Source organism: Ochotona princeps, chromosome 24 (assembly GCF_030435755.1).
Source record: "Ochotona princeps isolate mOchPri1 chromosome 24, mOchPri1.hap1, whole genome shotgun sequence".
NCBI lineage: Eukaryota > Metazoa > Chordata > Mammalia > Lagomorpha > Ochotonidae > Ochotona > Ochotona princeps.
In genome coordinates this window covers 4,553,344-4,578,661 of record NC_080855.1, presented here as the reverse complement: position 1 = coordinate 4,578,661, position 25,318 = coordinate 4,553,344, and the positions used below count along the sequence as shown (strand labels likewise).

Genomic DNA, 25,318 nt, shown 5'->3' with positions numbered 1-25,318 from the left:
CAGGCTCTGTCACAGGGCCTCCTACTCCTCCCATTCGCCCTGGCAGAATGGTCCCATGAGGAACATGGGGCCCGTACCAGGGGCTGTGGGCTGCCACACCGCACGAGAGTCCACCTGTTGGCAGAAGCAGCCACCCTGCGAATGAGCGAGTCGAGCAGACTGTGGTCCTGGGGGCCACCAAAGGGTGGGAGAACCACGAGGCCGTCCCACCCCCTACAGCAGCGAGTCCCGCTGTCTGGGTGCCCACCCCCAGCAGTCACCCCATGCCACTCTGCGTGCCTCATGAGGTCCCGTGGGGCTCCATCACAGGCCCCTCCGCCACCTCCCTGTGTGAGCCTCCATCACCCCTCGCCAACCAGGGCTACGTCCCCTGAGCTAAGTTCCTACAGCTCAAGCCAGGGCGTGTGCAGGCTAGGGCCCCCAGCACTCCTTAGCTGATGGTTCTCTGGGCCCTTCCCGGTCCTGCAGAGATGGACGCCGCCGCCGGTGGGGACGACCTCACGCTGGGGCAGCGGCACCTTCATCATCACCATCCAGGGCGGTGGACAGTGTGGACGCGGGACCGCAGCAAGGGCCTCCACGTAGCTGTCCCAATCCAGGTTCTCTGCTCACCTGTCCTGTGTCCAGCTGCATGGGCAGTACAGCCCCTTCCCAGGGAAGCCGCGTGCCTTAGTACTCAAGGGTCCACGTGGCGGGGGTGAGGGTGTCACAGGGTTTGGCTGGCCGGCAAGGGGATGAAAGGTGACCAGGACGCGTCAGCCTCGAGCTGGGCCGGTGGGCATCACTCCTGGGGAGGGCCACGGAGTGCGCCTAAGCAGGGGTCAGGTTCGCTGCACCTCGGAGTCAGCCCTTACCGGCTTTTCCCTGCCCTCCGCAGCTGTGGTCTGTTGGGTACGGATTGGTACGAGGTCAGGGAAGGAGCCTGGGGTTGCATCGCAGAGAACACGTTGCTGGAGAGGGGCCTGTCACACCTGGCCTGAGTGCAGGCATGGATGCAACCACCTGCAGCCTCGCCTGACTAGGCTGGGCATTCAAGCACGAGGGAACCAAGCCATGGGCCTCTTTGCATGGCCTTGGGGTCGGCTTCTGCTAGGTTGACGGCACTTTTCCAAGGGGGTCACTCGAACGGGGGTTGTCTTCTGCTCTCCTAGCTGAGGGAACCTGGGGGCTGCCGATGGAAGCTTGGGTTGGTCTTAGACATTTGGCAATGACAGCTAGAAGGGCAGTGGTGGCCCAGCCTGCAGGGCAGGGTGCCATCCGTCCCTCCAGAGCCCCAGGGCTGGAGTGGCTAGGTCCCATGGTGGTGCCGCTGTGTGGACTTTTTTTTTTTTCAAAGATTTATTCATTTTATTACAGTCAGATACACACAGAGGAGGAGAGACAGAGAGAAAGATCCTCCGTCCGATGACCCACTCCCCAAGTGAGCCGCAACAGGCCGACGCGCGCCGACCCAAAGCCGGGAACCAGGAACCTCCTCCGGATCCCCCACGCGGGTGCAGGGTCCCAATGCACCAGGCCGTCCTCAACCGCTCCCCCAGGCCACAAGCAGGGAGCTGGATGGGAAGTGGAGCCGCCGGGACCAGAACCGGCGCCCACATGGGATCCCGGGGCCCTCAAGGCGAGGACTTCAGCCGCTAGACCACGCCGCCAGGCCCTGCTGTGTGGACTTTTAAAGGAAGGCTAGGCACTTAAAAAAAATTGACATGGGGGTGAGCATTGTGATGGGACAGCCACATCCCACATCAGTGCGCCTGGGTGCTGGGTGCCTGCTGTTTCCCATCTGGCCCTCTGTGGGAGGGTGGCACCCTGAGAGGCAGGAGGGGAGGCTGACAGCTTCCCCTCAGGAGAAGCAGACCCCCAGTTCCAGGCCCCTGGCTTCCCCTGGCTGTTGCAGACATCTTGGGGGAGTGAAGCAGAGAATGGGCACAAAGTCTCTTGCTGTTCTTCAAATAACGGCAAGTGGCAGGTGGGGCTCCTAAAGGAGTCAGGGAGGCAGGAGACAGGCATGAGATGGTGCCCTGTTCCCCACGTGAGATCTGAGCGGGCCAGGCCATGGCTGCAGCATCCATGGGTGACCAAGGGCTCAGCTGGGCCTGAGGGCTCGGGGGAGGGGGGACAGTGGGGCTCAGGGTGTGTGGCCACGCAGCGTGTGAGTGCGCAGCTGGGGGCCCCAGGAAGCAGCATGGTCAGCTCTAAGAAATAACTTTTATTTCCAAAGAGGGCGAGGCTGGGGTGCGGCGAAGGTGGGCTGGTCCTCTGGCAGGGTGGTGGTGTCCACCCCGAGGCCCCGCTGCAGCGGTTGGCCAGGGAAGGGACGGGAAGCAGGTCTTGGGAGCCGGTGATGTGGAGACCCAGGCGGCCGGCCTGGGGACAAGGCTCTGTGGCCCGTCCACGGGGGCCACAGGCCCTTCCTGGATGGCATCATGCCGCAGTTTCAGGAGGAGTTGGGGGACAGCCCGAGCCCGGGGCTGGGTGTGGGTCAGCCGGCAGCTCTTGGTCGTCGCCGGCCGAGGCTCCTGAGGGAGAGGCGAACGGGGAGCTTCGTCCTTCCTGCGCGGCGAGGGCCCCTGGGAGCGTGTGTGGACCCTACCCCCGTGCCTCCCTCTCCGCCTCGGGGCCCCGCCGCTCCCATGTCGCCCCTGCTTTCCCGCCCTCTGGCTGAGACCTGGCAGGACGTCTGGGAGGCTGTCCCGCGAGGCGGCTTCCAGCAGCGGAGCGGCCTGCGTGGCCGGGAGCAGCAGCAGCAGCAGCAGCAGGACGAGTGTGGGCCCCATGGCCGGCAGACAGCGCGGCTGGAGAAGTGGGGGTGCGGTCAGAGGCCAGGCTCGCACCCCTCCACCCTGACCCACATCCCCCTGCCGCCTGCTGCCAGTCAGGCCCGCGGTCCTCACTTCCGAGCTGCACGGCCGCCGTCAACGACCTCTGGTTCCCGGGGACTGTTGGACTGAGACGGTTGTGGCCCGGAGTTGCCCTGGCACTGGACAGCTCGAGCTCGGCCCCGCCCCTCGTGGCCACGCCCCGCAGCCCCTGGGGAAGGCCACGCCCACCCGAGACCACACCCTCCAGCCCTGGGTCTGTCCAGGGCCGCCCTGGAGGACCTGCCTGCGCCTCGGCCCTTTGCAGCAGCTGAGGCTGCAAAGTCTGACCTGCCCACACCCGGGGATCACCCCGGAGCTGGAATGAGGCACGAGGGTCCGTGACCCTCCGCCCCAGGGCAGCGTCTCCTCACTGCTCTCTACGGAGAGGCAGGGAGCCCATTGAGACCAAATGGTGGCCAGCGCAGACCTTACCGCCACCCCTTGGCTTTTCACGGAGCCAAGTCCACGTGCAATTAAAACCCGTGTGTCTTGACTTTCCCAGTTCGCTGAGTGAGCGAGCTGAGGGCCAGTTAGGTAAGATTTAGTACCAAACCAATACTCCAGGTTTTATTCCTTACCTCTAGAGAAAGGTTACCTGGATGGTAACTGCACCCCAAATTGAGAAACAAGGAGACAGCCCGGGATCTTCGCCCGTCAGCATCTTAACTGAGGGCCATCTCAGACCCCTTTGTAAGTGCCCAAGTGCAGGATGCAGGGTGACCCACTATGTCTAACCCAAAGGCACACCCTATTCTCAGCTCACACCTGGGGGGCCCTGCCGCCCAGGCCACCCCCCCAGCTCCTGTCACATGTTGGACCCTGGCTCACTTGGGCCTAGGGCCAAATTCTGAGGGCAGGCTCCCTGCCAGCACCGCGCTGCTGTGGACACACCTGGATTAGCCCCAGGCACATGGGCGTGTCTGGGGCCCAGGCAGGACAGCCTCCATTCTGTGATTTTTCTCAATACAGTTTTGAGAAATGCTGACTTCCTGGCACGGTACCCGAGTGGCTAAAGTCCTTGCCTTGCATGCACCGGCAACCCATATGGGCACTAGTTCGTGTCCCAGCTGACCTGCTTCCCATCCAGCTCCCTGCTTGTGGCCTGGGAAAGCAGTCAAGGATGGCCCAAAGCCTTGGGACCCTGCACCCGTGTGGGAGAACCAGAAGCTCTAGGCTTCTGGCTTCATATTGGTTCTGTGGCTACTTGGGGAGTGAATCAGTGCATGGAAGGTCTGTCTCTCCTCCTCTCTGTATATCTGCCTTTCCAATAAGAAATAAACACATCTTAAAAAAGGAAAGAGGGCCCGGCGGTATGGCCTAGCAGCTAAAGTCCTCGCCTTGGAAGCCCCGGGATCCCATATGGGCGCCGGTTCTAATCCCGGTAGCTCCACTTCCCATCCAGCTCCCTGCTTGTGGCCTGGGAAAGCAGTTGAGGACGGCCCAATGTTTTGGGACACTGCACCCGCGTGGGAGACCCGGAGGAGGTTCCTGGTTCCCGGCTTCGGATCGGCGTGCATCGGCCCGTTGCAGCTCACTTGGGGAATGAATCATCGGACGGAAGATCTTCCTCTCTGTCTCTCCTCCACTCTGTGTATATCTGGCTGTAATAAAATGAATAAATCTTAAAAAAAAAAAAAAAAAAAAAGAAAGAAATGCTGACTTCCCCTCTATGCACTTGAGGATCTTGGCTAATGGTACTGCTTTAAGAAGCAGCTGGGTTTTCCGGTGGTGTTCTGGCTGGTGGATTAGCGGATTTTTGCACGAATGGCCCAGACGACAGGGACTTGCTGTGGGCACACTGGCTGATTCTCTACACGCTCAGTATGTCGGCTTTTTTTTTGAATATTTATTTTTATTGCAAAGTCAGATATATATCTATAGAGGAAGATCTTCTGTCTGATGATTCACTCCCCAAGTGACCACAACGGCTGGTGCACGCCGATCCAAAGCCAGGAGCAAACTTCCTCCAGGTCTCCCACATGGGTGCAGGGTCCCAAGGCTTTGGGCCATCCTCGACTGCTTTCCAGTCCACAAGCTAGCTGCCGGGATTAGAACCGGCGCCCATATGGGATCCTGGCGCATTCAAGGTGAGGACTTGAGCTGCTAGGCCACTGTGCCAGGCCCAGTACGTCGGCTTCTGGCCAGCCTCACGCCTCTCGCTCTTCTCTGGCCAAGCCCCTCAGCAGGGCGCTGCATGGAACCAGCAGTCACTCACAGCCCTGCCGAGCTCACCATTAGTGAGAGCCTGCTGGTTATAGTTGACTACTCCTCACCTGGTTAGGAAGTTTCCTTTCTATCCTTCAGAAGTTCATACACAGACTTCCAGTTGCCACATGAGTTTCCTGTTCTCGCGTTTCTCCATCTGCCTCTGCCTTGATGGAACTACCTGTGATTCCTGGAGCTAAGAGCCCTTCGAGGAGCACGTGGTCTTTCTACAACCTACGTGCTCTGCTCTGCCTCTGTGAGGCTGGTCATGACCACCAGCAAGGCACAGCAGTGTCTCCTCAGTTATGCATGGCCAGCCACGCCCTGAAAATATTCACTGGAAAATTCCAGGAGCACTTGATCCTTCCGAGCAGGACGAAGCCGCCCGTGGCGCTCTCAGCTGTGATACAGACTGTGGCGGTTCTGCAACAGGAACAAACTGGCATCACCCCGGCTTCAGGGTTGCACCTGGGGGGAGGGGTGTAGCCCCCTGACAAGGGCCACGCCACATTCGCAGCAATGTGTGCTGTTGCTCTGGCCTCATCAGGACGCAGCCTCTCTGCATCTTGAGAAGGAACGGGAGGTATCCACTCTTCCAGCAGGAACAGAGGAAAGACAGGAAGTTAACCAACCAAAAAGAGTCTTCTAGAAATGAACTAACATGTCCCAAAGTGCCGGGGGGAAGGGGCAATGAACACACACTCAGGTTAAGATTACAGAGCTGGTATCACTGGCTCTCCGTGCACTTAAGCCGGCGGGTGAAAACGGAAGTGTGGGAGGCTGGGGCACAGGTCTGGAGAGCAGAAACAGTGCGTGTGTTCTTTCATGAAAAGTGACTTGAATCATTTCAAACTATGCAGCTTCTCAAAACATTTAAACTTTTTTTTATGTTTTAAGCAGGCGAAGTTGGAAATGTGTAATCACTGCCTCTACTAAGCACCCACTAAAATCCATTTATAAATGTCTCTACCTGAGAAACCATGTTTTTCCTACCTTGGGCTCAGCCTGACCATCAACCCCACACCCCGCCAGAGCCGCTGGCCACCCGGCACCCCAGTGAGAACGGTGCCCTTTCATAAACTACGCAAGTCACAACTTACTCCAAACTGCATAAATGACCAGTGAGACTAACTTATAAACAGGGCAGGACCTGCGGTGCAGTGATTTAATGTCACAGTCCTCCCACCTGATGGTTTCTGAATAAAGGCGGCTCACACAGGATGACAGCCCCTGGCTTCGTCCCCACACATGGTGACTTCACATCAGAAATATGGCTTTGTGCATTAACATTCAACATCTCTTCTACATTCATCCTATCAACAGACCTGATCTGAGTCCCTGATATGTAAATACAGCTGGAATCCAAAATAAATATTAAATATTTCTACATTTTCATTCCTGGATAAATTACCGAGTGTCCTGCGAGTTGTATGCGCTTGCTGTGGTATTCTCTGGAAGGCTCAGCCATGGAACCCCGGATCACAGTGAGAATTAAGGCATGAGTACCTCTACCCACTGGGGCCATCAGAGGTCCCCCCTGGCAAGCACGTCCCCGTTCCCTGGCCTGTGGGTTCTCCGGTGGCTGTTGAAGGCAGACCGGTGATGGAACTTCTTCCCACACTCGGCACACTCATAAGGTTTCTCTCCGGAGTGGGTCCTGTAGTGGACAGTGAGGTAGGACTTCTGGGAGAAGACCTTCCCGCACTCGTGGCACTCATAGGGCTTCTCGCCCGAGTGGCTCCGGTAGTGCACGGTGAGGTTGGACATGCGTGAGAAGACCTTCCCGCACCTGCTGCACCCATAGGGCTTCTCCCCGGAGTGAATGCGGTGGTGGACAGTGAGGTAGGACTTCTGCGAGAAGAACTTCCCGCACTGGTAACATTCGAAGGGCTTTTCGCCCGTGTGCACCCGCTGGTGCCGGAAGAGCGAGGAGTTGTGGGAGAAGGTTTTCCCACACTCGGGGCACCCATAAGGCTTCTCCTCCGAGTGGCTCCTGTAATGCACAGTGTAGCGTGCCAAGTCCGAGAAGGCCCTCCCACAGATGTTGCACTCGTAGGACTGCTCCCCTTGGGCTGGCGCCTGGGGCCCGCTGCGGGCTGCCAGGGGCTGGAGGCTTTTCCCACACTCGCTACATTCGTAGGGTTTCTCTCCTAAGCAGGCTGTCTGCTGGTGGGTGACACAGGACAGAGCGGACAGCTGACTGCATGCTCTGCACGCGTGGGCCTTCTCTTCAGTGTGGACCTTCTGGTGTCTGACGAAGGCCGAGTTCAGGTTGAAGGTCTTCCCGCACTCGGCACACTCGTAGGGCTTCTCCTCCAGGTGGCTCCTGTAGTGGATGGTGAGGTAGGACACGCGTGAGAAGAACCTTCCGCACTCGCTGCACTCGTAGGGCTTCTCCCCTGTGTGGGTGCGCTGGTGTGTGATGAGGGTGGACTTGCGGTAGTAGGATTTGCCACACTCTTCGCACTTGTAGAGCTTCTCCCCGGTGTGTGTCCGCTGGTGGTCGCTGAGGGCAGACTTGCGGGAGAAGGACTTCCCGCACTCAGCGCATGGGTAGGGCCTCTCCCCAGAGTGGTTCCGCAGGTGTAGTGTGAGGTGCGTCTTCTGGCAGAAGGTCTTGCCACACGCACCACACACGTAGGGCTTCTCGCCTGAGTGCGTTCGCAGGTGCTGCGTGAGGTGCAGCTTCTGGCAGAAGGCCTTGCTGCACTCGCTGCACTTGTAGGGTTTCTCCTCCAGGTGTGAGCGCCGGTGCACTGTGAGGGTCCCCTTCTGGCTGAAGGACTTCCCGCACACGCTGCATGCATAGGGCTTCTCGCCTGTGTGCGCCCGTTGATGGATGATGAACTTGGACTTCTTACAGAAGGACTTCCCACACTCGGCACACTCAAAGGGCTTAATTTCCACCTGGGACTGGGCACACGTGTCCATATCTGGCACCCGGAGCAGCCCTGGTGAGGCACCCCCCCACTCACAGGGCTCAGCCACCGCGCAGCCGCTCTTCGGGGTGAGGAGGATGGCTTCATCACCGAGGGCTGCTGCTAAGCACTCGTTATAGTCAAAGGCCTTCTCCAAAATCCGTGTTTTCTGCAGGCCGCGCTCCAGGTCACGAGGGCAGGTGCCGTCCCAGGGCCTCTGCCCAGGACAGCCTGTCCCACACCCATCACATGCCTCACTGTTCTCCCACGCATAGCTCCCATCACTGCTGATCAACTCCGTGGTGGATTGGAAACCCTTCCCACATGAAATGCATGTGTGCCCTGCTGCGCCCGCAGGAGCAGGGCCTGTGTTAGCATGCTGAGTTTTATCAATTGTGCTGTCTCTCTCCTCAGCCACGTGTTGGCTGTCCTCAGGTGCGTGGGGTCCTGCTGGCAGGTCACGGGTTCTGCAGGCGTCTACAAGGGGGACAAAAGGAAAGCAACATGTGAAGCTGGGAACACAGGTGCAGCAGCCAGCAGAGGGCTGACTTGTTAACACACAGACCATTCGCTCTGTCCTTAGATTTGCACCATAGCACACACGTGAGCTTACACACACAAGCCTGACTTATGACAGGCACGGGCAAAGCATGGTGTGGGATAAGACCTGGCATGGGCAAAAAGGGAACCTGACTACACAGTGAATCAGACACCTTCATAAATTTACACACAGACAGCTAAGACATCTCCCTGGACGAGGGACACAGGCACGCGAATCTCGAAGGAAAAAGTGAGACACTGATTCTTCAATGGGTCTGTGTGACACAGTCACGCCCTGGGGCTACTTGCTATCTGAGCCAACACCAGCTACAAGTGTGTACCCATCACACCCGTTCCTGCCTGTGCCGCGCACAACAGCCTCAAGAGGCAGATGCTGGAGCAGCCCTCAGCTCTGACCGTCAGAGCTCCTCTCTGGGGAGCTGGGACGTGACGTCAGCTCTGCAGTGTGGGCAGTGGCACCCATGTCACACTACACTGGGGCACCGCCACACTCCCAACACCTGACGGCCAACTCGTGCATCTGTTAACCTTAGTCACGCACTTCAAGTGCCTTCACGTCCCCCAGTCCCGGCCCTGCTTCCCCACAGCCAGCCCGGCCCATCACAGCGCCCTCACTGAACCTGAACACAGCCCCGAGTTCTCACTCCCCTGGGCTCCATGTGCTCTTAAGACAGAGCTATCCGATCCCTAAAACCGTCCTTGCAATCTCAGCTTTTATTCTGCCATATTTCACTCTGGGACCCTCTAGGTTACCGCCCAGTGCTGTCCCCAGGGACCCCTAGGACAATGCTGTCTGTGCTGCACCCGAGCTCAGCTGACAAACACCCACAGGACACGGAGAAGTCACTCCCCAGCGTGGCCTTCCTGATGGGATCCTGGGGGTCATGGGCACCACAGGGCCCAGGCTGTGCCCTGGCCCAGTTCCCACACCCACTGATGGCCTTGTGGGCTCCCGGGCCTGGCTCCGCAGGCCAGGATGACGGACATCTGCCACAGTCCTGCCGCCTCACTGGGGCTCTTTCCCATACATGCAGGCACAATGTCCCACACCACCCCTGTGACGGGGCTCAGGACACAAACCTCCACCTAAAAGGTGAATCCCAGACTTGTCCACACAGCTGTGCCCTCATCTGCTAGCCCAACCTCATGACCGGCAAGCACTCCTTCCCACTTGCCATTTCCCTGGATCAACTCTAAATGGAAACAGAGAGTGGCAGCTCACAGCCTGCCTGCCCCACAGTGCCTGCCTGTCCAAGCACTCCCACCTGAGAACCGGGGCTCTGAGCAGTGGGGCCACCCCCTCACTGCCCGGCTCCACCGGAAGTGGCTGCTCTGTTGCTGGCCCTGCCTGTGTCATGCAGTGAGGCGCACAGCAGGTGTGGGGGGGCTTGAGCTGCTCCCATGGGCCACAGAGCCCTGCCTGCCTGCCTTGTGGTGGAGTGGACAGGAAGGAGGGCAAGTGCCAGGAGGTACCCTTGGAGGCACAACTGTAAAGGGTTCATGCTGTCGAGATCACCCGCACAACCAATCAGATTAACCACACTGAAGCATATACCGCAAAACAGCGAAGGCGCTGAGTCACTAACTTTAAAGCTGTTACTGTTTTTGCTTGAAAGGCAGAAGCAGAGACAGGCAGAAAAACTGATGGAAATCTTTCTCCAAATGCCTCCAACAACTGGGCTGGGCCACGACAAAGCCAGGAGCCTGGAGCTCCATCTGGCTCTCCCACATGAGTGGAGGGGTCCAAGCACGTGAGCCACCAGTTGTACCCCGGGGGCACAGCTGCAGGAAGCTGCATCGGAAGTGGACTACCCAGGACTGGACCCAGGCCTTCCTGTGAGTGGTCTGGGCTTCCCAAGCAACAGCTTTGCCACTTTTACAAGCTGACTCAAGGCTATGTGCTTTGCAAACCAGAACTGGACAACAAACACATGCCTGGAAGGGAAGCAGGGAGAGCAGGCATCACCCAGGCCAGGGAAGGGCACACCAAAGGGACAGTTGTTGGCATGAAGGACACCGAGACACGCAGACAAAAAAAAAACCTGACAAGAACCTGAGCAAACGCAGGTGCTTCGGCTGGGCACCCCGGGCCATGCTGCAAGGGCTGACAAGCAATGGGATAGCCTGGGCTGCCATCCTCCAGCTGGTGAGGGAACCTGTGTGTAGCTGAGCAGATCTGGCAACTTCCAAAGATGATTCATGCAAACGTGGGAGGGGAGCAAATCCACACCAACAGCAGAAGGAAATGAGAATGGGAACGTGTGGACAGCGAGAACACGTGGACAGCGAACATGCGTGGGCCATGAGAACACATGGACAGTGGGACTATGCAGACGGTGAGAATGTGTGGACAGTAACCTTTCACAGCAACAAAAGTCAGAAACCAAAAATGCACCATGGCACAGCAAGCTAAGCCTCCCAAGCTTCCCATATGGATACTGGTTCGAGTCCCGGATACTCCACTTCTGACTCAGATCCTGGCTAATGCACCTGGGAAAGCAGTAGAGGATGGCCCAGGTGCTTGGAACCCTGCCACCCACTGGGAGACTCAGAAGCAGCGCCTGGCTTCTGGCTTTGGAATGCCCTGCTCCAGCTTATGGGCAGTGAATTAGCACATGGAAGCTCTCTCTGTTCTTCCTTCTCTCTGTAAATCCACCTTTCAAATAAAGCAAATCTTTACAAAACAAATTAGGGAGGAAGAGATTGGTGGCTCAAGTCCTCGGGCACTGTGGGGAGCACAGAGCAGCACACGCCCTGGCACTGCCATGCTGCCAGGCTGGTCACCCAGGAGACAGTTCAGGTGCTGGGTCCACGGGGCAGTCAGTGCTACAGGTCATCTGTTGGCCGGGGGCAGTTGTTCATCCGGCCAGCACAGGCCATGACTGAGCTCTGAATGGGGGAGTGGAGTTGGGAACAGGAGAGAGGGCGGAGCTGCCATCCAGCAGGGAGGCAGTGCAAGACAGGAGGGGGGACACAAAAGTCTCATGGTGATTTTCCTGTAAGACTTTGGGGTGTCTGCAAACAAAGGTCGTTGCCAGTACCAGGTGGACGACCAAGAGGGGCCTCAGGGCTGTGAGAACAAACTCCCTGGAGCCGGAGCCAGTGCCAGCAGAGGGCAGGGACCTGGGGCCACGTGCACACGGGTCCTGCTGTCACCTCGGCTGGGACAGTAAACACTCTTGTTGCTCACCTAGAGGACTCAGACAGGGAAGCTCTCTGTCCGCCAGCCATGGCTCCTCTCCCAGCTCCAACTTCACGATCACGCGTGGCTTGGAGACGTCACCGCCTGTTTGTGAGAAGCAGGGCCCTCAGGTCAGGGCTGGGCTGTCAGGTTGCCCAGCACTTATCTGTACCCTACGCACCACCCAGTGGGCATGAAGTGGCCTGATGGCGCCACCCAGAGGGCACTCAGGAGGGCACTCCTCACCCACGGCCACGAGGTGGCTGTAGTTCTCCAGCATCACCTCCCGGTAAGTCCTCCTCTGCACCGGCTCCAGCTGCTGCCACTCCTCCTGTGTGAAGCCCACGGCCACGTCCTTGAACGACACGGGCCCCTGCAACGGCAGTGAGACGCCAAGTGGGACATGAAGCAGAGTACCCTGGTGCCCGCTCTGCCTCGGGGCTCTGTCCTGTGCCATACACGACAGCCAGAGCCAGCCCAGCCCCCACAGCCCAAGGGCGACAAACACCCACCACGATCCCCCACCAGACTCCTTGACCTCCACCCTTGTGCTCTTCACGGCCAGGGGCCACAGTGCACACGGCCAGCCCACCAGCTGCTGGACTTCCCCTGTCACCTCAGTTTTCTTTTTAGATTTTTTCAAATAAAAGTGGAAAAGCAGAGTTACAGAGAAGACAGACAACTAGAGATATAGATAGAGACACAGAGAATCACCTGCTGATTCTCCCCAGCCGACCTGATTCCCATCCAGCTCCCTGCCTGTGGCCTGGGAAAGCAGTCGAGGACGGCCCAAAGCCTTGGGACCCTGCACCCACACAGGAGACCCGGAAGAAGCGCCTGGCTCCTGGCTTCAGATTGGCTCAGCTCTGGCCATTGTGGCCACTTCGGGAGTGAATCATCGATGGAACTCCTCTCTTTAAAGCTAACTTTCCAATAAAAAATAAACAAATCTTACAATAAAATACAAAAGATGTGAAGATGCAAAGAGGTAACAAGTGAAAGGAGACGGGCTGTGCCAGTCAGCCCGGACGTTCCATGCAGACGGCAGCCCTGGCCGGCCCAGGGCACAGCCTGGGGACGTCACCGACTACAGTGGTGGGTGAGCCAGTCAGGAGGACATTACTGAGAGGCAGCGATGGAGAGATCTTCCACCGTCCAGTTCACTCCACAAATGCCAGCAATGGCTGCAGTTGGACCAGGCTCAAGCCAGGAGCTGCTTCTGGATTTTCCATGTGGGCAACAGGGGCCAAGTGCTTGAGCCATCCTCTGCTGCTTTCCCAGGCCACTCGCAGAAAGCCGGGTCAGGCAGACAATCAAGATGGCGGAACAGGGTAAGGACACGTTTAAACGGACAGAGAAACAGTTCATCAGGATGAAGCAGAGAGGACACATTCCAGGAAATAGGAGAGGACAGAGCAGCAGCAGGGGGGTACCTGGAGTTGTGAGACACAGGAAAGCAGCAGACACAACGGTGTGGTATTGCAGCGACTGATACTCCAGCGGCATTCAGCAAAACGGGATCTGAACTCCACCAGCAGCCGGAACTCCACCAGCAACCAGGTAGGAAGGGACATTGACTGGGAGCTTGGGAGGTGAGCCCAGACAAAGAACTGTCCGTCCTGCTGGTCTGTGTGATTTGACCAGGAGCAGAGACAGAGCAGCAGATCCCAGACGGGTAGTGTGTGAATAGGGTGGATTTCACAGCCCAGTCGCCCTTCTAGAGCCCAATTGGGTGCCATTTTGCGTAATTAGGCAAAGGTAAGGGGAAGGACTGAGCATACACTGAGCTGGGAGTGAACTCCTTTCTGACTCAGTGAACTGTAGCAATGCAGCATTCTACAGGTTCCGTCCAAGGAAGATCTGGGTAGCCCTCAGACCTGATGGCCAGCAGATCAAGAACTCTAGTAGTGGTATATCAGGCGCCATTTTGTACTTTGTGGCAAAAGCTTTAGGACTGCAGGGACAACAGTGAACTGCACATGTGCTGAGCTCACGAGAACTCACTGAGTTCTGTGGATTGCATTGGTCCCATAGGAAAATAATACCGTCTATGGCATCGTATGAGTCAAAATAGGTCTGTGTGGCACCCAGACCTAACATCCAACAGGTTCTAGCAAGATCAGCACCACCAACAACATAGCTATATAGGATACTTGGTGTCTCCCTAATCCTGGGACCTGCTCCAACTGGAAGAGGGAGAAAGTTTGTACAGACAACAGTGCAGCCTCAGCACGATATCACAGGAGGTGGAGAGTGGGGAGCCAGGAGTTGGGGCTACAGAGACCACGGTGGAAATCTAAGATAAGAACCCAGACCTGGAACCTGCTGGAGGGAGTGGCACAATTGGCTATAAGCAAAGAGCTGTGTACCAACAGAAACAAGTAAAATCGAACTGTAGACTTGTGGGTGACACAGCTTAGAAACCTGCCCCAAGCAGAAGAATATGATAACCAGAAGTACAGTGACCAAGAGCAAAGAAGAGACAAAGGCACAATAAATATTACTGAACTCCCTGCAAAGGAGCAAAACCCTATGCCAACCTCCGAGGTAACTGAGGAAGACATCGAGAAAATAGGGGAGACACAGAATTGAGAAAAACCATTTGAAAGCTTCTGATCAACAATGAGAAGCACATACAAGAGTTCAAAGAATTTAAGGAATATATTACACCAGAAAAAGCAGCAACAAAGCAAACCAAGGCTGATATATCAGAAATCAAGAACACAGTTGAGCAAATTAAAAGTACAGTGGAGAGTCTCCAAAATAGAATCAAGAAAGCAGAAAAAAGATTCTCAGAATTGGAAGATATTTCCTGTCACCAGGGGGAAGGAAAGAAAAAGCTGGAAGCAGAGCTGGATCAGGCCAAAAAAAGTATTCAAGAATTGAAAGACACTATTAAGAGGCCTAATACAAAAGTTATGGCGGTCCTAGAAGGTGCAGAAAGGGAAACGGGTTTTACAGATATAGTTAATGAAATAATAAGATGTTCTCTTGACGGAGAAGAGGAAAAGCACCCAACAAAACCAAAGGCAAACGAGAACATCCCAGGAAAATGACAACAGAAGACTAAACCAATGAACAACCTATTCCTAAAATGACAGGACAAAATTACCACCCATACATATTAACCCTCAAAGTAACTGGCTTAAGCTCAATCAAACATCATAGATTATTAGACCGAATTAAGAAAATAAAACCCATCTATTTGTTGTCTAGAAGAGACATATTTCAACAAGAAAAATCAGCAGAAGCTGTATCTTATAGATTTTGATGTTTTTGGTTTTGTTAGTTTCATCTCTTCATAACAGCTTCTTGTGATTAAATTATTCAGTGACTCACAGATCACACAGTAGCATAATTTTCTTCAAGAGGGTTCTTGATTTTCCTTTTCATTTCTTCAGCGACACATTAATCCATCAGTAACATGTTATTTAACTTCATGGTGTTGTTAATTTCTTTTTTATTCCTGATGTTGATTTTGTTTTGTGGCTTTTCATTTAAGGGGATGTATGGTAGCTATGCAGTGAACTGTCATATCTAGTAACATGGTATTCAACTTCATGGCATTGTAAATTTGTATTTTTCTTCCTATTGTTGATTTTCTATTATGACTTTTCATTTGAGGGAATGTACAGTAGCTGTGAAATGGAGACTAACATATCCAGATGTGAGGATACAATGTAGCATGCATTTTTACTTTGAGACAAAGATGGACCTGCAATGAAACTGTTTACTATAGCTTGACAATAGGATGCTGGACTCTCTGGCATTGTCCATGCCCGCAATGATGGACATATGACTGTGTATGAAGAACTATACTTTGGGCCCGGCGGCGTGCCATAGCGGCTAAAGTCCTCGCCTTGAATGCACCAGGGTCCCAAATGGGCGCTGCTTCTGGTCCCGGCAGCTCCACTTCCCATCGAGCTCCCTGCTTGTGGCCTGGGAAAGTAGTCAAGGACGGCCCAAAGCCTGGGGACCCTGCACCGCGTGGGAGACCCGGAGGAGGTTGCTGGTTCTCGGCTTCAGATCGGTGCAGCACCAGCCGTTGCGGCTCAGTTGGGGAGTAAATCATCGGACGGGAGATCTTCCTCTCTGTCTGTCCTCCTCTCTGTGTGTCTGACTGTGTAATAAAACAAATAAATCTTTAAAAGAAAACAACAACTATACTTTAGCAATGATACAGAAGAACTAGGTGGGGGGAGGAGCTGGGGAGGGGTCATGGGAAATCCCAGGAGCCTATGGAACTGCATCATAAAATGATAAATAATAAAACATTGTTCCGAAAAAAAAAAAAAAAAAAAAAAAAAAGCAAGCAAGCAAGCTGGGTCCGAAGTGGAGCAGCCGGGACACGAGCTGGCGGCCTTCTGGGATGCTGGTGTTGCCGGCTGAGGCTTTACCTACAGTGTCTGCTCCCCAAATGACTAACTGACGCATGCACACCCACAAGGAGTCCTGTGTCAGGGCGTCCGGCCAGAGCTGCCGGCCGAGGCCCAGGTCATGCGGGTGATGTGCACGTACAGCCTGTCCCGCCTCACGCCCACGGCAGGCGCCCTTGCAATCCTTTATCTCCACCTACAGGGCCCTCGCCTGGACAGACTGTCCCAACATATCCTCAGAAACGTCTTTTGAAAGGCAGAGTGATACAGCAGGAGAAACCAAGACCAGAAAAACCAGAGTGAGAGCTTCCATCCCTGGGTTCACTTCTGAAATGGTGTGACAGCTGGGGCCAGGGGCTCCACCTGAGTCCCCGACTTGAGTGTAGGGACCCCAGCACTTGGGCCACAATCCGCAGGTGCCCAGATGCATCAGCAGGGGAGCTAGGTCAGACACACAACGTGTGGGCCTGGACCCGGCACTCCCCCCGCCACCCCAGCCGTGTCCATGGAGTCCTCAGTGGGCTGCTCCTCACAGACCTTGTCTCTGCACCTGTGTGTAAACCAGGCCTCTCCGGCGTGGGAAACCCACCCCACCCGCAGCTCTCCTGCTGGCCACGCCTGTGCATGCTCACTGCCACTGGAACCTGGGGAAAACACAGGGCGCTACTGGCCACTGCGCCCTGGGCACAGCACGCCTGCTAGGCTGCCCTCCATAACCCAGACCTCCACCTTTCCAATGGACTGATTTCCACAAAGAGTAAGATAAAACATGTCAACACAAGCCAAACTGGCAAATTAAGACACACAACCCGGATTCCTTAGAAAACTAGACGGGGGCAAGGACGCACAAGAGACCCACCAGGGCAGCTCCTGTTGCAACTTGGTGACCAAGAGCAGCACGAGCTCTCTGTCCACGAGGACCACGTGACTTCAGAACACAGGACACTGTACCTTAAGGAAAGACCCCCATGTTGTGGAAAGACAAACACGGAGGTGGGCGCTGGGCCTCACGCCCACATTCCGCACAGATGCCTGGCACCAGGGCCTGGCTCCTCCCCAAGCCCAGCTTCGTGTTAACATCACCCACCCTGGAAGGCCGCAGGTGATGGCTCACGCACTTGGGCCCAGGCACGTGGGAGACCCCAATGCAATTCCCACCTCCTGTCTTGGGCCTGCCTTGGGCCTGCCTTGGCCCTTGCTTGCTGATTAATGTCTTTCCAAAGTCAAGGGAAATGGAGACTCTATGGGGAAGACACCAACGTAGAAACAGCAAACGTCAGAGGCTCGTCCGGCGAGGCACGGACAAACCGCCTAGGGCTGACCATGAAACAGATCCCCGGCTCAGCAAAGTGGCGAGAGGCCACACCAGGTGGGAAACGTGAGACGAGAGGAAACCTGCCTGGTCAGCTGTGCGGCCCACTCACCCCCACGGATAGAGATCCTTGGCAGGTGAGGCACCGGCCACCCTCCCAGGGCTCACCCCTGGACCAGCAGGCAAAGCACGTGCACATCAGGTTCTCCCTGGGCGGCAGGCCCTGGGCTGCTGTGAGCCGCACGGAGGCGCCTGTGGCAAGGACGCCACGGCTCCTACTGCACAAAGTCACAGGCCACTTCACTGGCTCCCGCCCAGAAACACTTCCAGGAACGTGGCAACAGGGAAAACCCACCAACAACAAGAAGTCCCTCAGGCACCCCGTGACCCCTGCCTGCATGCAAAGGTGACCCAGGGCTCTCAGCTCACCCACCCTCTGCAGGGAAGGTGTGTTTCACGTGATCAGGAGCTTCATCTTTCTTCAGAGTGGGAGCAAACACACAGCACACGGCAACTCACCTGCGATCGGCTCATTTTCGGAGGCTTCTGGGTCAGCGTGGGGCCGGCTGACGGTGGAGCTAGGGGAGAGGAGGAGGCAGGCACTGAGCTCGGGGGCCTGGCGGCCTGTGCAGGCAGACATGCCCGGCACACGGAGGCCCGCTGTGGACACTCGGCTGGGGCTCCCAGGGTGACTGTGGGCACACACACCTGCCCCTGCAGGCCCCCACACCATCAGGTGCTGACAAGCCGCACGAGCCTCTCTCTCTCTCTGGTCAGGACTGACCAGGGCACCTGTCACAAACAGATGTCCTCGTGCAGTACAAGAAGCAAATGGGAAGGGTCTGGGTCTGTGGCACGACAGCTCTGGCCCGCCACCTGCTGTGCCCACATCCCACCTGCTCACTGGCTGCAGTCCCAATGCCCCACTGCCAACGCAGCTCCCTGCGCCTGGGAAAGCAGCGGGAAACGGACCAAGGAACTCAACCCCTGACCTCCATGTAGGAGACCCTGAGGGACCTCCAGGCTCCTGCCTCCTGGCTCCAGCCTCGCCCAGCACCCCAGCTGGTCCTGGGGACAGATGGGGTGGGCCTGGCAGCCTGCAACATGGGCGTCCCACATCTGAGCTGCATGGAGTCCCAGATGCTATGGTTCAGAACCAGCTCCCAGCTGATGCACCAGGGAAGATGGCCCGAGTCCCAGGGTCCTTGCCATCTACCGGGGAGACCGCAACGGAGCTCCTGGCTCGGGCTTGGACCAGCCCCAGCCGTGGCAGCCGCGTGCCAAGTGAAGCAGCACATGGAAGCTTCTCTCTGCCTCTTGTTGTCACTCTGCTTTTCAGGGAAATGGGGGTCGGGGAGGGGGAAGAGAACCAAGGGGGACATGGTGGGCAGGACGCTGGCGAGGTTAGACTCCGCAGTGGCACCATGAGCCAAGCCACACACACACACTCAGTGCCCTCTGCCAAGTCACCCCAATTCTCAGCACCCCTCACCTTCGTCCAGCAGGAGGCAGCCTGCCACTCCGCCCCGCACAATCACTTCCACAAGCTGACACAGGACACTGCCAAGGGTGCCTGTCGCCTTCTTCCTAACCTGCTTTGCCACTAAGCCATTAAAGCCGCTACCTGTTTCCCCTAATTCTAACGTGGAATGCCATCAAGGCGGACCCGAGGGGCACCCGGGCACGGAAGCACGTTTAGGGACACCGAGGACCCGACAGTGAAGGGAGGAGTGGGAACGACCTTGCAGGGGCAGCTGGTCCAGAAGCGACCCCAACCCTACTGTGCACTCCCAGCCGGTACCCAATACCTGCCCCGTAGGGGGCTCCGGGCCAGAAGCACACCTACCCAACAGGGGGCTCCAGGCCATACCCACCACAGGGGGCTCCGGGCAGTGCCCATCAGCTACCACACAGTGGGCTCCGGGCAGTGCCCACCACCTGCCCTGTAGGGGGCTCCGGGCAGTGCCCACCACTTACCCCGCAGGGGCTCCGGGCCTCTCCGAGGGGCCGGGTCTGCACCTCCGGGGCTCAGCTGGGGCAGGCGGCGCTCGGCCGCCCGCAGGGGACTTACTGTCCACTCACCGTCCCAAGCCGTGCGCGCCCGGAGCTCACGCTCCCGGTTCCCCGTCCGACTTCGGCCAGTGCAGGCCAGGCATCCGGCCAACTAGCCACTCAACCCCGCAGGGGCTCTCGGGACTCATCCACGCAAGGAAAGCCCGGGAGATGGAGCCTGCAACACCACAGGGACAGCACAGCAAGCCTGGGCAGTGCGGCTGTGCTGCGCAGGCGTGGACACCTCGAACGCGTTGAGGGCGTGCACATGCGCGACGGGGCACCGGAAGCTGCCTCCCAGGGCTCATCCTGAGGGCCCAGGGCAAGTCCCAGGACTACATTTCCCAAAAGGCAACGCGCCACGCCTGAAGCAACCACTGAACTGGCTGTTGCTACTTAACCGTTAAGGATGTTCATGCTGCAAGTACTGGCCCCTCTAACTGTAAAGTCGAGTGTCTCGTTAGTGGGGAGTATTCCCATCCAGATGTCTGCTAGTGTTCCTGGAAAGGTGGCCGAGGAAGGTAGAAGTGGCGGGACCCCAGCCGCTCAAGTCCCGAACAGAAAGACTGGCTTCTGGCTCTAAACAGGCCCAGACATGGCCTGGAGCTTTAGGGACCAAAAGAGGAGGTGACTCTCCTTGTCCCTATCATCTAACCTACAGGCACCTGCCAGGTTTGCACCCTGGGTCCCTGCACTCCATGCAGGCCAGGCCTCCTGCTCCAAGGCCCTTTGCAGGTGAAGAGTCAGTCACCATTAATGCTCCTGGTCCAGCGAGGGAGTCAAGGGCCCACCACCCCATGGCACACCAAGACCACGTGACAGCACGCCAGATGGGACAGAAAAGCCAGCATGCATGGTGGAGGTAAGAAGACTGTTTTATTACATGTCCCCAAGAGGTATAATTCACATTCTCCCTTCACATAGAGACAGACCACGGTCCTCATGCAAGTTCAAGGTGTCAAGGCCAGATGAACCTGACAATGGAATCTTGGCAAAAGTCACTAACAAACACCCATATCTCCACAAACAATCAGGAAATTGCAGGATTTGGTATCTAGTGGACTATATAATCATAAGATGTAAAAATTTCTTATGTAAAACTAAATTATATGTATATACATATAAACTAACAGTCAAAATGCCAACAAAACTATACAAGCAGTGTTTCCACAACAGTGGCAATTTCAGAACTCTGTGCAATAAATTCAATAACTTATCCCTAAAAATAGATTTTATAAATATTTTCCTAAAAAATACATTATAATATGTATACATGATATGAGAGCTACGTATAGAATATGCACTCCATTAGAAATATGACTAAAATTGGAGTGCAATTCATCCCTATGATGAGTCCAAATGCTAGTCCCTTCTGATGGTTTTCGACCGTGGGGACCAGACAGATGAAAATGAACTCATGAAATAAATAAATGGATAGGGCTGCAGCTGCTGTCTCAGGGGAGGAGATCAATTGTGCCAATTTGTTGGAGTCTCGGGCCAGATGGAACTGGATAGGATGCCTGTCCCACCGCACAGCCCCGAGAGTACCCACAGCACCCAGAAGTGCTTGGGGGAGATGCTGATCTAGAAGAGTCTGGGTTGTTTTAGACTGCCACCCAGCAGGCCTCTCCCCTGTCTCGCAGTGGCCCTTGGTGTCTTGGCTGTTGCTGCTGCTGCTGCTGCTGAAGAACGTGTCCCCTTGGCTCACCGACCTGGAAGCAGGAGAGACCCAGTCAGACGTGACTCTCACCCAGTTCTGTCTGAACTCTGGTCCTTAGCCATGCTGGGCCTGTCCGTGGGGGTCCCTGACCCTGGGTCTGAGGTGGGGCCACTCGCCAGCCTGAGAGCCCATGCCCAATCCCGGATATTGGTCTGTAGTTCTCTTTTGGTCTGTAGTTCTATTGGTCTGTTGTTTCTCTATGCGACTTTGGAGTTAAGGTAATAGTGGCTTCCTGGAAAGTGTTGGGAAGAATTGCTTCTCTGTCTATTGTTTGGAAAAGCTTGTGGAGGACTGGGGCTAGTTCCTCTTGAAATGTTTGGTAGAATCCAGCAGTCGATCCAAGTGGTCCAGGACTTTTCTTGTTTAGGAGTTCTTTAAGTACTGATTCAATCTCAGTACATGTTATAGGTCTATTTAGATTGTTAATTGCTTCTTGATTCAGTCTTGCTGGATTGCATGTATCCAAAACTCTATCCATGTCTTCTAGCTCTTGTGATTTGTTGCTGTATAGTTGCTTGTGATAGTTCGTACTAATTCTCTGTGTCTGTCTGAGGTATCAGTTGTTATATTTCAATCCCAAAAGGTCAGATACCACATGTTTGCGTTAATTTAAGAGGATATGATGTTATGTAAAACATGTTACTTTATGTATATTATGTTGTATGTTGTGTATAAACTAAAACTGAATTGACAATGAGGTGATCACAGAAGATGGTTAAGAAATCGCAATTGTTTTTAACATAGTGGTTACTCAATACTAGAACTATTAATTACACAACGAAGTTAATTGTTGCTGAGGATATGTTGGAGCCTTTAATTGATCGAGTTGATAATCTGATGATTCTGCCCTCGGACCGGACAGGGTCTCCCCAAGAAGCTGAGGAACTAGACTGGACTATAAGATGTTGGACTCTATGTTTAGTTTATGCTTGCAAAGAGGGAATTTCAACAGTACTTGATCAGTGGATATGCAACAAGGTGGAATATTCCACATGGGGGGAGTGTGGGGGGAAGGGTGGGGTGATTCCCAGTTCCAACGAAACTGTATCACATAATACAATGTAATCAATGAATAAAAAAAAAAGAAACTGTATTATAAAATACTAATAAAAAAGAAGCCCCAGCACAACATCAACAACAATTTCCAACTTGATGGAATTGATTGACATGATATTGAATAATCAATATGCTAAAACAATGCAAGTCCTTAACCACATCCTGTGACTACTTCATTGACATTTCCATTTGTGTTTATGCACTGAACTGGCTGCTATACACCTTTAAGTGGCCATCGGGTACTATTCAGCTGTCTCGTGTCTATATTTTCATTTGAGTATTTAGCAGTTTATAGTGTTGAAGCATAATTTTGCTGAACTTGGCAGATTTTAGGATAGTCTAAACTGGCTTATAACTCTAACAAGGCCTCTGTCAACAGTTGAGGTGCAGAACAGTTTTAGGAGGGGTGTGCTGAGAAATCTGCAATACCCTAGTGAGGAGTAACTAATCATTTGTGTCCTACCTAGTAAGGTCCATGTGGATCCACGGTGACCGTTTCCTGTCTGGTTCTAAGCTTTCCTTGTACTTCTGTGTCTATCTATTCTAGTTTTCTTTTGTGGGGGTTGTGTGGGGGGAATCTGGAGCGACCCTGATGGTCCTTGCAAGAGAGGGTGGGGATCCAAGCTGGAACTAAGTAAGGACCAGAAAACGCTCCTCTGCCTAGTCCCGAAGGCAGTTTAGTGTTCTTCTGTTTCTGCAGACCGCTCAGGGGTCTGGCTGTTGTTGCGAGGACCTTGGATCCTGCAAGGAAGGAAGGATTTGTGCATCTTCGATCCCATGTAGTAGATCCCAACGGGGCTGGGTGACCTCGGAGTTCTCGGCCTCCAAAGGCACTCCAATTCCCCGTGTTCTCCTTGGCTGTTGGGATGAGGGCCACATGTACCTATTTTAACGCGTGCAATGCCAAAGTCGGTATTCTTTCCCTGTGGGACCAGTGCAATGCACTGAGCTCAGTGAGTTCACCCCAGTTCAGCACATGCACAGCTCACTCTTGTCCCTACAGTCTTAAAGTCTTTCCACACTGGACAAAGTGGCACGTGATGTGCCACGTTCTTGATCTGCTGGCTATCAGGTTGAGGATTACCTGTACCTATCTTTTGATGGCACTTTGTTGCAGTTCACTCAACAAATGAGCCAGAAATGAGTTCACTCCCAGCTCAGTGCATGCACAGTCCTGTCCCATAGCCTTTGCCTCCCTATATAAAATGACACCTGACTCGGCTTTATGGGGCAAACTGGGCTGTTAAATCCACCCTGTTCCCTCACTGTCCATCTGGGATGTACTGCTCTGTCTCTGCTCCTGGTCAAACCAAAGAGGCCAAACAGGCCAGCAGAACGGGCAGTTGTTTGTGTGGGTTCACCTTCTGAGCTCCTGGTGAAAGTCCCTCCCACCTTGTTGCTGGTGGGGTCTGCCAGTGGTGTTCTGAAAGCAGCTGGGATATCGGTCTCTGCAACACCACACCGTTGTGTCTGCTGCTTTCCTGTGTGTGACAGTCTCTGGGTGCCCCTCTGCTGTGATTCAGTCCTCTCCCATTTGCTGGAATGTGCCCTCTCTGCTTCACACTGGCTAATGTTTCTCCATCTGTTTCAACGTGTCCTTACCCTATTCCACCATCATTCCCCCCCTTTAATGTACATATAGCATCTGCCTTTTATGTTTGCTTTGCTTAACAGTATGACCTATAGATTCTTCTACAGACGTTTGTTTCTCATTGCTTTTTTGTGAGCTTTGAGTTTTCCACTGTATGCATGTACCATGATCCATCGATAGGTTACATGGCAATGTCACGTAGAACAAACAGTGCTTTTGAAAGTCACGTGGTGCACGGACTCCCTTGAATTGTGTGAATGGCTATATATTCATTCTGCAGTGACCACACAGCCAGAACCAAGCCAATCAGAACCAAGGGCTGGAAGCTTTGTCCAGGTCACCCACAGAGGTGCAGAGGTGTGGGAGCCTGTCCCTGAGGGAGGGGTGGCCGTGTCTTCCCTGAGCACAGGTGAGTGTCCCCACTGCCCGGTGCTGCCTACAGAGGTGTCAGCCTCCCGCGTGTTCCTGTGGCCCAGCCCTGGTGGCTGTGGAGCTTTGGGCACTAAACCAGGTGCTGACTTTTCTTGTCCCTATCATCTAACCTACAGGCACCTGCCAGGTTTGCACCCTGGGTCTCTCTGCACTCCAGTGCAGGCCACACCTCCTGCTCCAAGGCCCTTTACAGGTGAAGACTCAGTCACCATTAGTGCTCAGAGTCCAGTAAGGGAGTCAAGGGACCACCACCCCATGGTGCACCAAGACCACGTGACAGCACGCCAGATGGGACAGAAAAGCCAGCATGCATGGTGGAGGTAAGAAGACTGTTTTATTACATGTCCCCAAGAGGTATAATTCACATTCTCCCTTCACATAGAGACAGACCACGGTCCTCAGCAAATTCAAGGTGTCAAGGCCAGATGAACCTGACAATGGAATCTTGGCAAAAGTCACTAACAAACACCCATATCTCCACAAACACTCCATCAGGAAATTGCAGGATTTACTATCTCGTAGATTATATAAGCATTAGAGTTTTAAGAAATTTCTTTTTTTTTTTTTATAATTTACTTTATTGTGTTGTTGTGAGTTTTAAAAAATTTCTAAACTGGAACAAAATTATATGTATGTATCATGTATGTAAGAATTAAAATGCTGGGCCCGGCAGCGTGGCCTAGCGGCTAAAGTCCTCGCCTTGAAAGCCCCGGGATCCCATATGGGCGCCGGTTCTAATCCCAGCAGCTCCACTTCCCATCCAGCTCCCTGCTTGTAGCCTGGGAAAGCAGTCGAGGATGGCTCAATGCTTTGGGACACTGCACTCGCGTGGGAGACCCGGAAGAGGTTCCAGGTTCCCGGCTTCGGATTGGCTCAGCTTCAGCTGTTGCGGCCGCTTGGGGAGTGAATCATCGGACGGAGGATCTTCCTCTCTGTCTCTCCTCCTCTCTGTATATCTGGCTGTAATAAAATGAATAAATCTTAAAAAAAAATATTTAAAAGAATTAAAATGCTAACAGAAAGCTATAGAAAAAACATTTTTAACAACAGTGGCTA

The 25,318-nt window shown here is 54.6% G+C and overlaps 1 protein-coding gene and 1 long non-coding RNA gene across 3 annotated transcripts; both read right to left on the bottom strand.

Annotated features, from left to right (window-relative positions):
- Positions 1-2,191: 2,191 nt before the first annotated feature.
- LOC131483144 (uncharacterized) lies at positions 2,192-3,018 on the bottom strand. The gene is made up of 3 exons (XR_009247552.1): positions 2,892-3,018; positions 2,666-2,792; positions 2,192-2,516 (listed from the first exon to the last, which is right to left on the bottom strand). It is a non-coding gene; the product is annotated as an uncharacterized LOC131483144 (long non-coding RNA).
- A 3,568-nt stretch (positions 3,019-6,586) lies between these two features.
- On the bottom strand, positions 6,587-19,504 carry RBAK (RB associated KRAB zinc finger). Of its 2 annotated transcripts, none has more exons than XM_058680293.1 (5): positions 19,494-19,504; positions 17,931-17,989; positions 11,970-12,096; positions 11,733-11,828; positions 6,587-8,458 (listed from the first exon to the last, which is right to left on the bottom strand). In XM_058680293.1, the coding sequence occupies exons 2-5, from the start codon at positions 17,943-17,945 to the stop codon at positions 6,588-6,590; spliced, it is 2,109 nt and encodes a 702-aa protein (XP_058536276.1). In that variant the 5' UTR covers positions 17,946-17,989; positions 19,494-19,504; the 3' UTR covers position 6,587. The 2 variants fall into 2 exon arrangements, with proteins under 2 accessions (XP_058536276.1, XP_058536277.1); XM_058680294.1 differs by lacking the exon at positions 19,494-19,504 and adding an exon at positions 19,431-19,453.
- Between the last annotated feature and the right edge of the window lie 5,814 nt (positions 19,505-25,318).

Bases quoted from the DNA above. Each gene is read 5' to 3' on its own strand.
- RBAK (XM_058680293.1), bottom strand. The intron at 11,829-11,969 runs GTGAGGAGTGCC...TCTCACAAACAG, and splicing joins CAGCCACCTCGTGGCCGTGG to GCGGTGACGTCTCCAAGCCA. The intron at 8,459-11,732 runs GTGAGCAACAAG...TCCCCCTTGTAG, and splicing joins TCCCTGTCTGAGTCCTCTAG to ACGCCTGCAGAACCCGTGAC.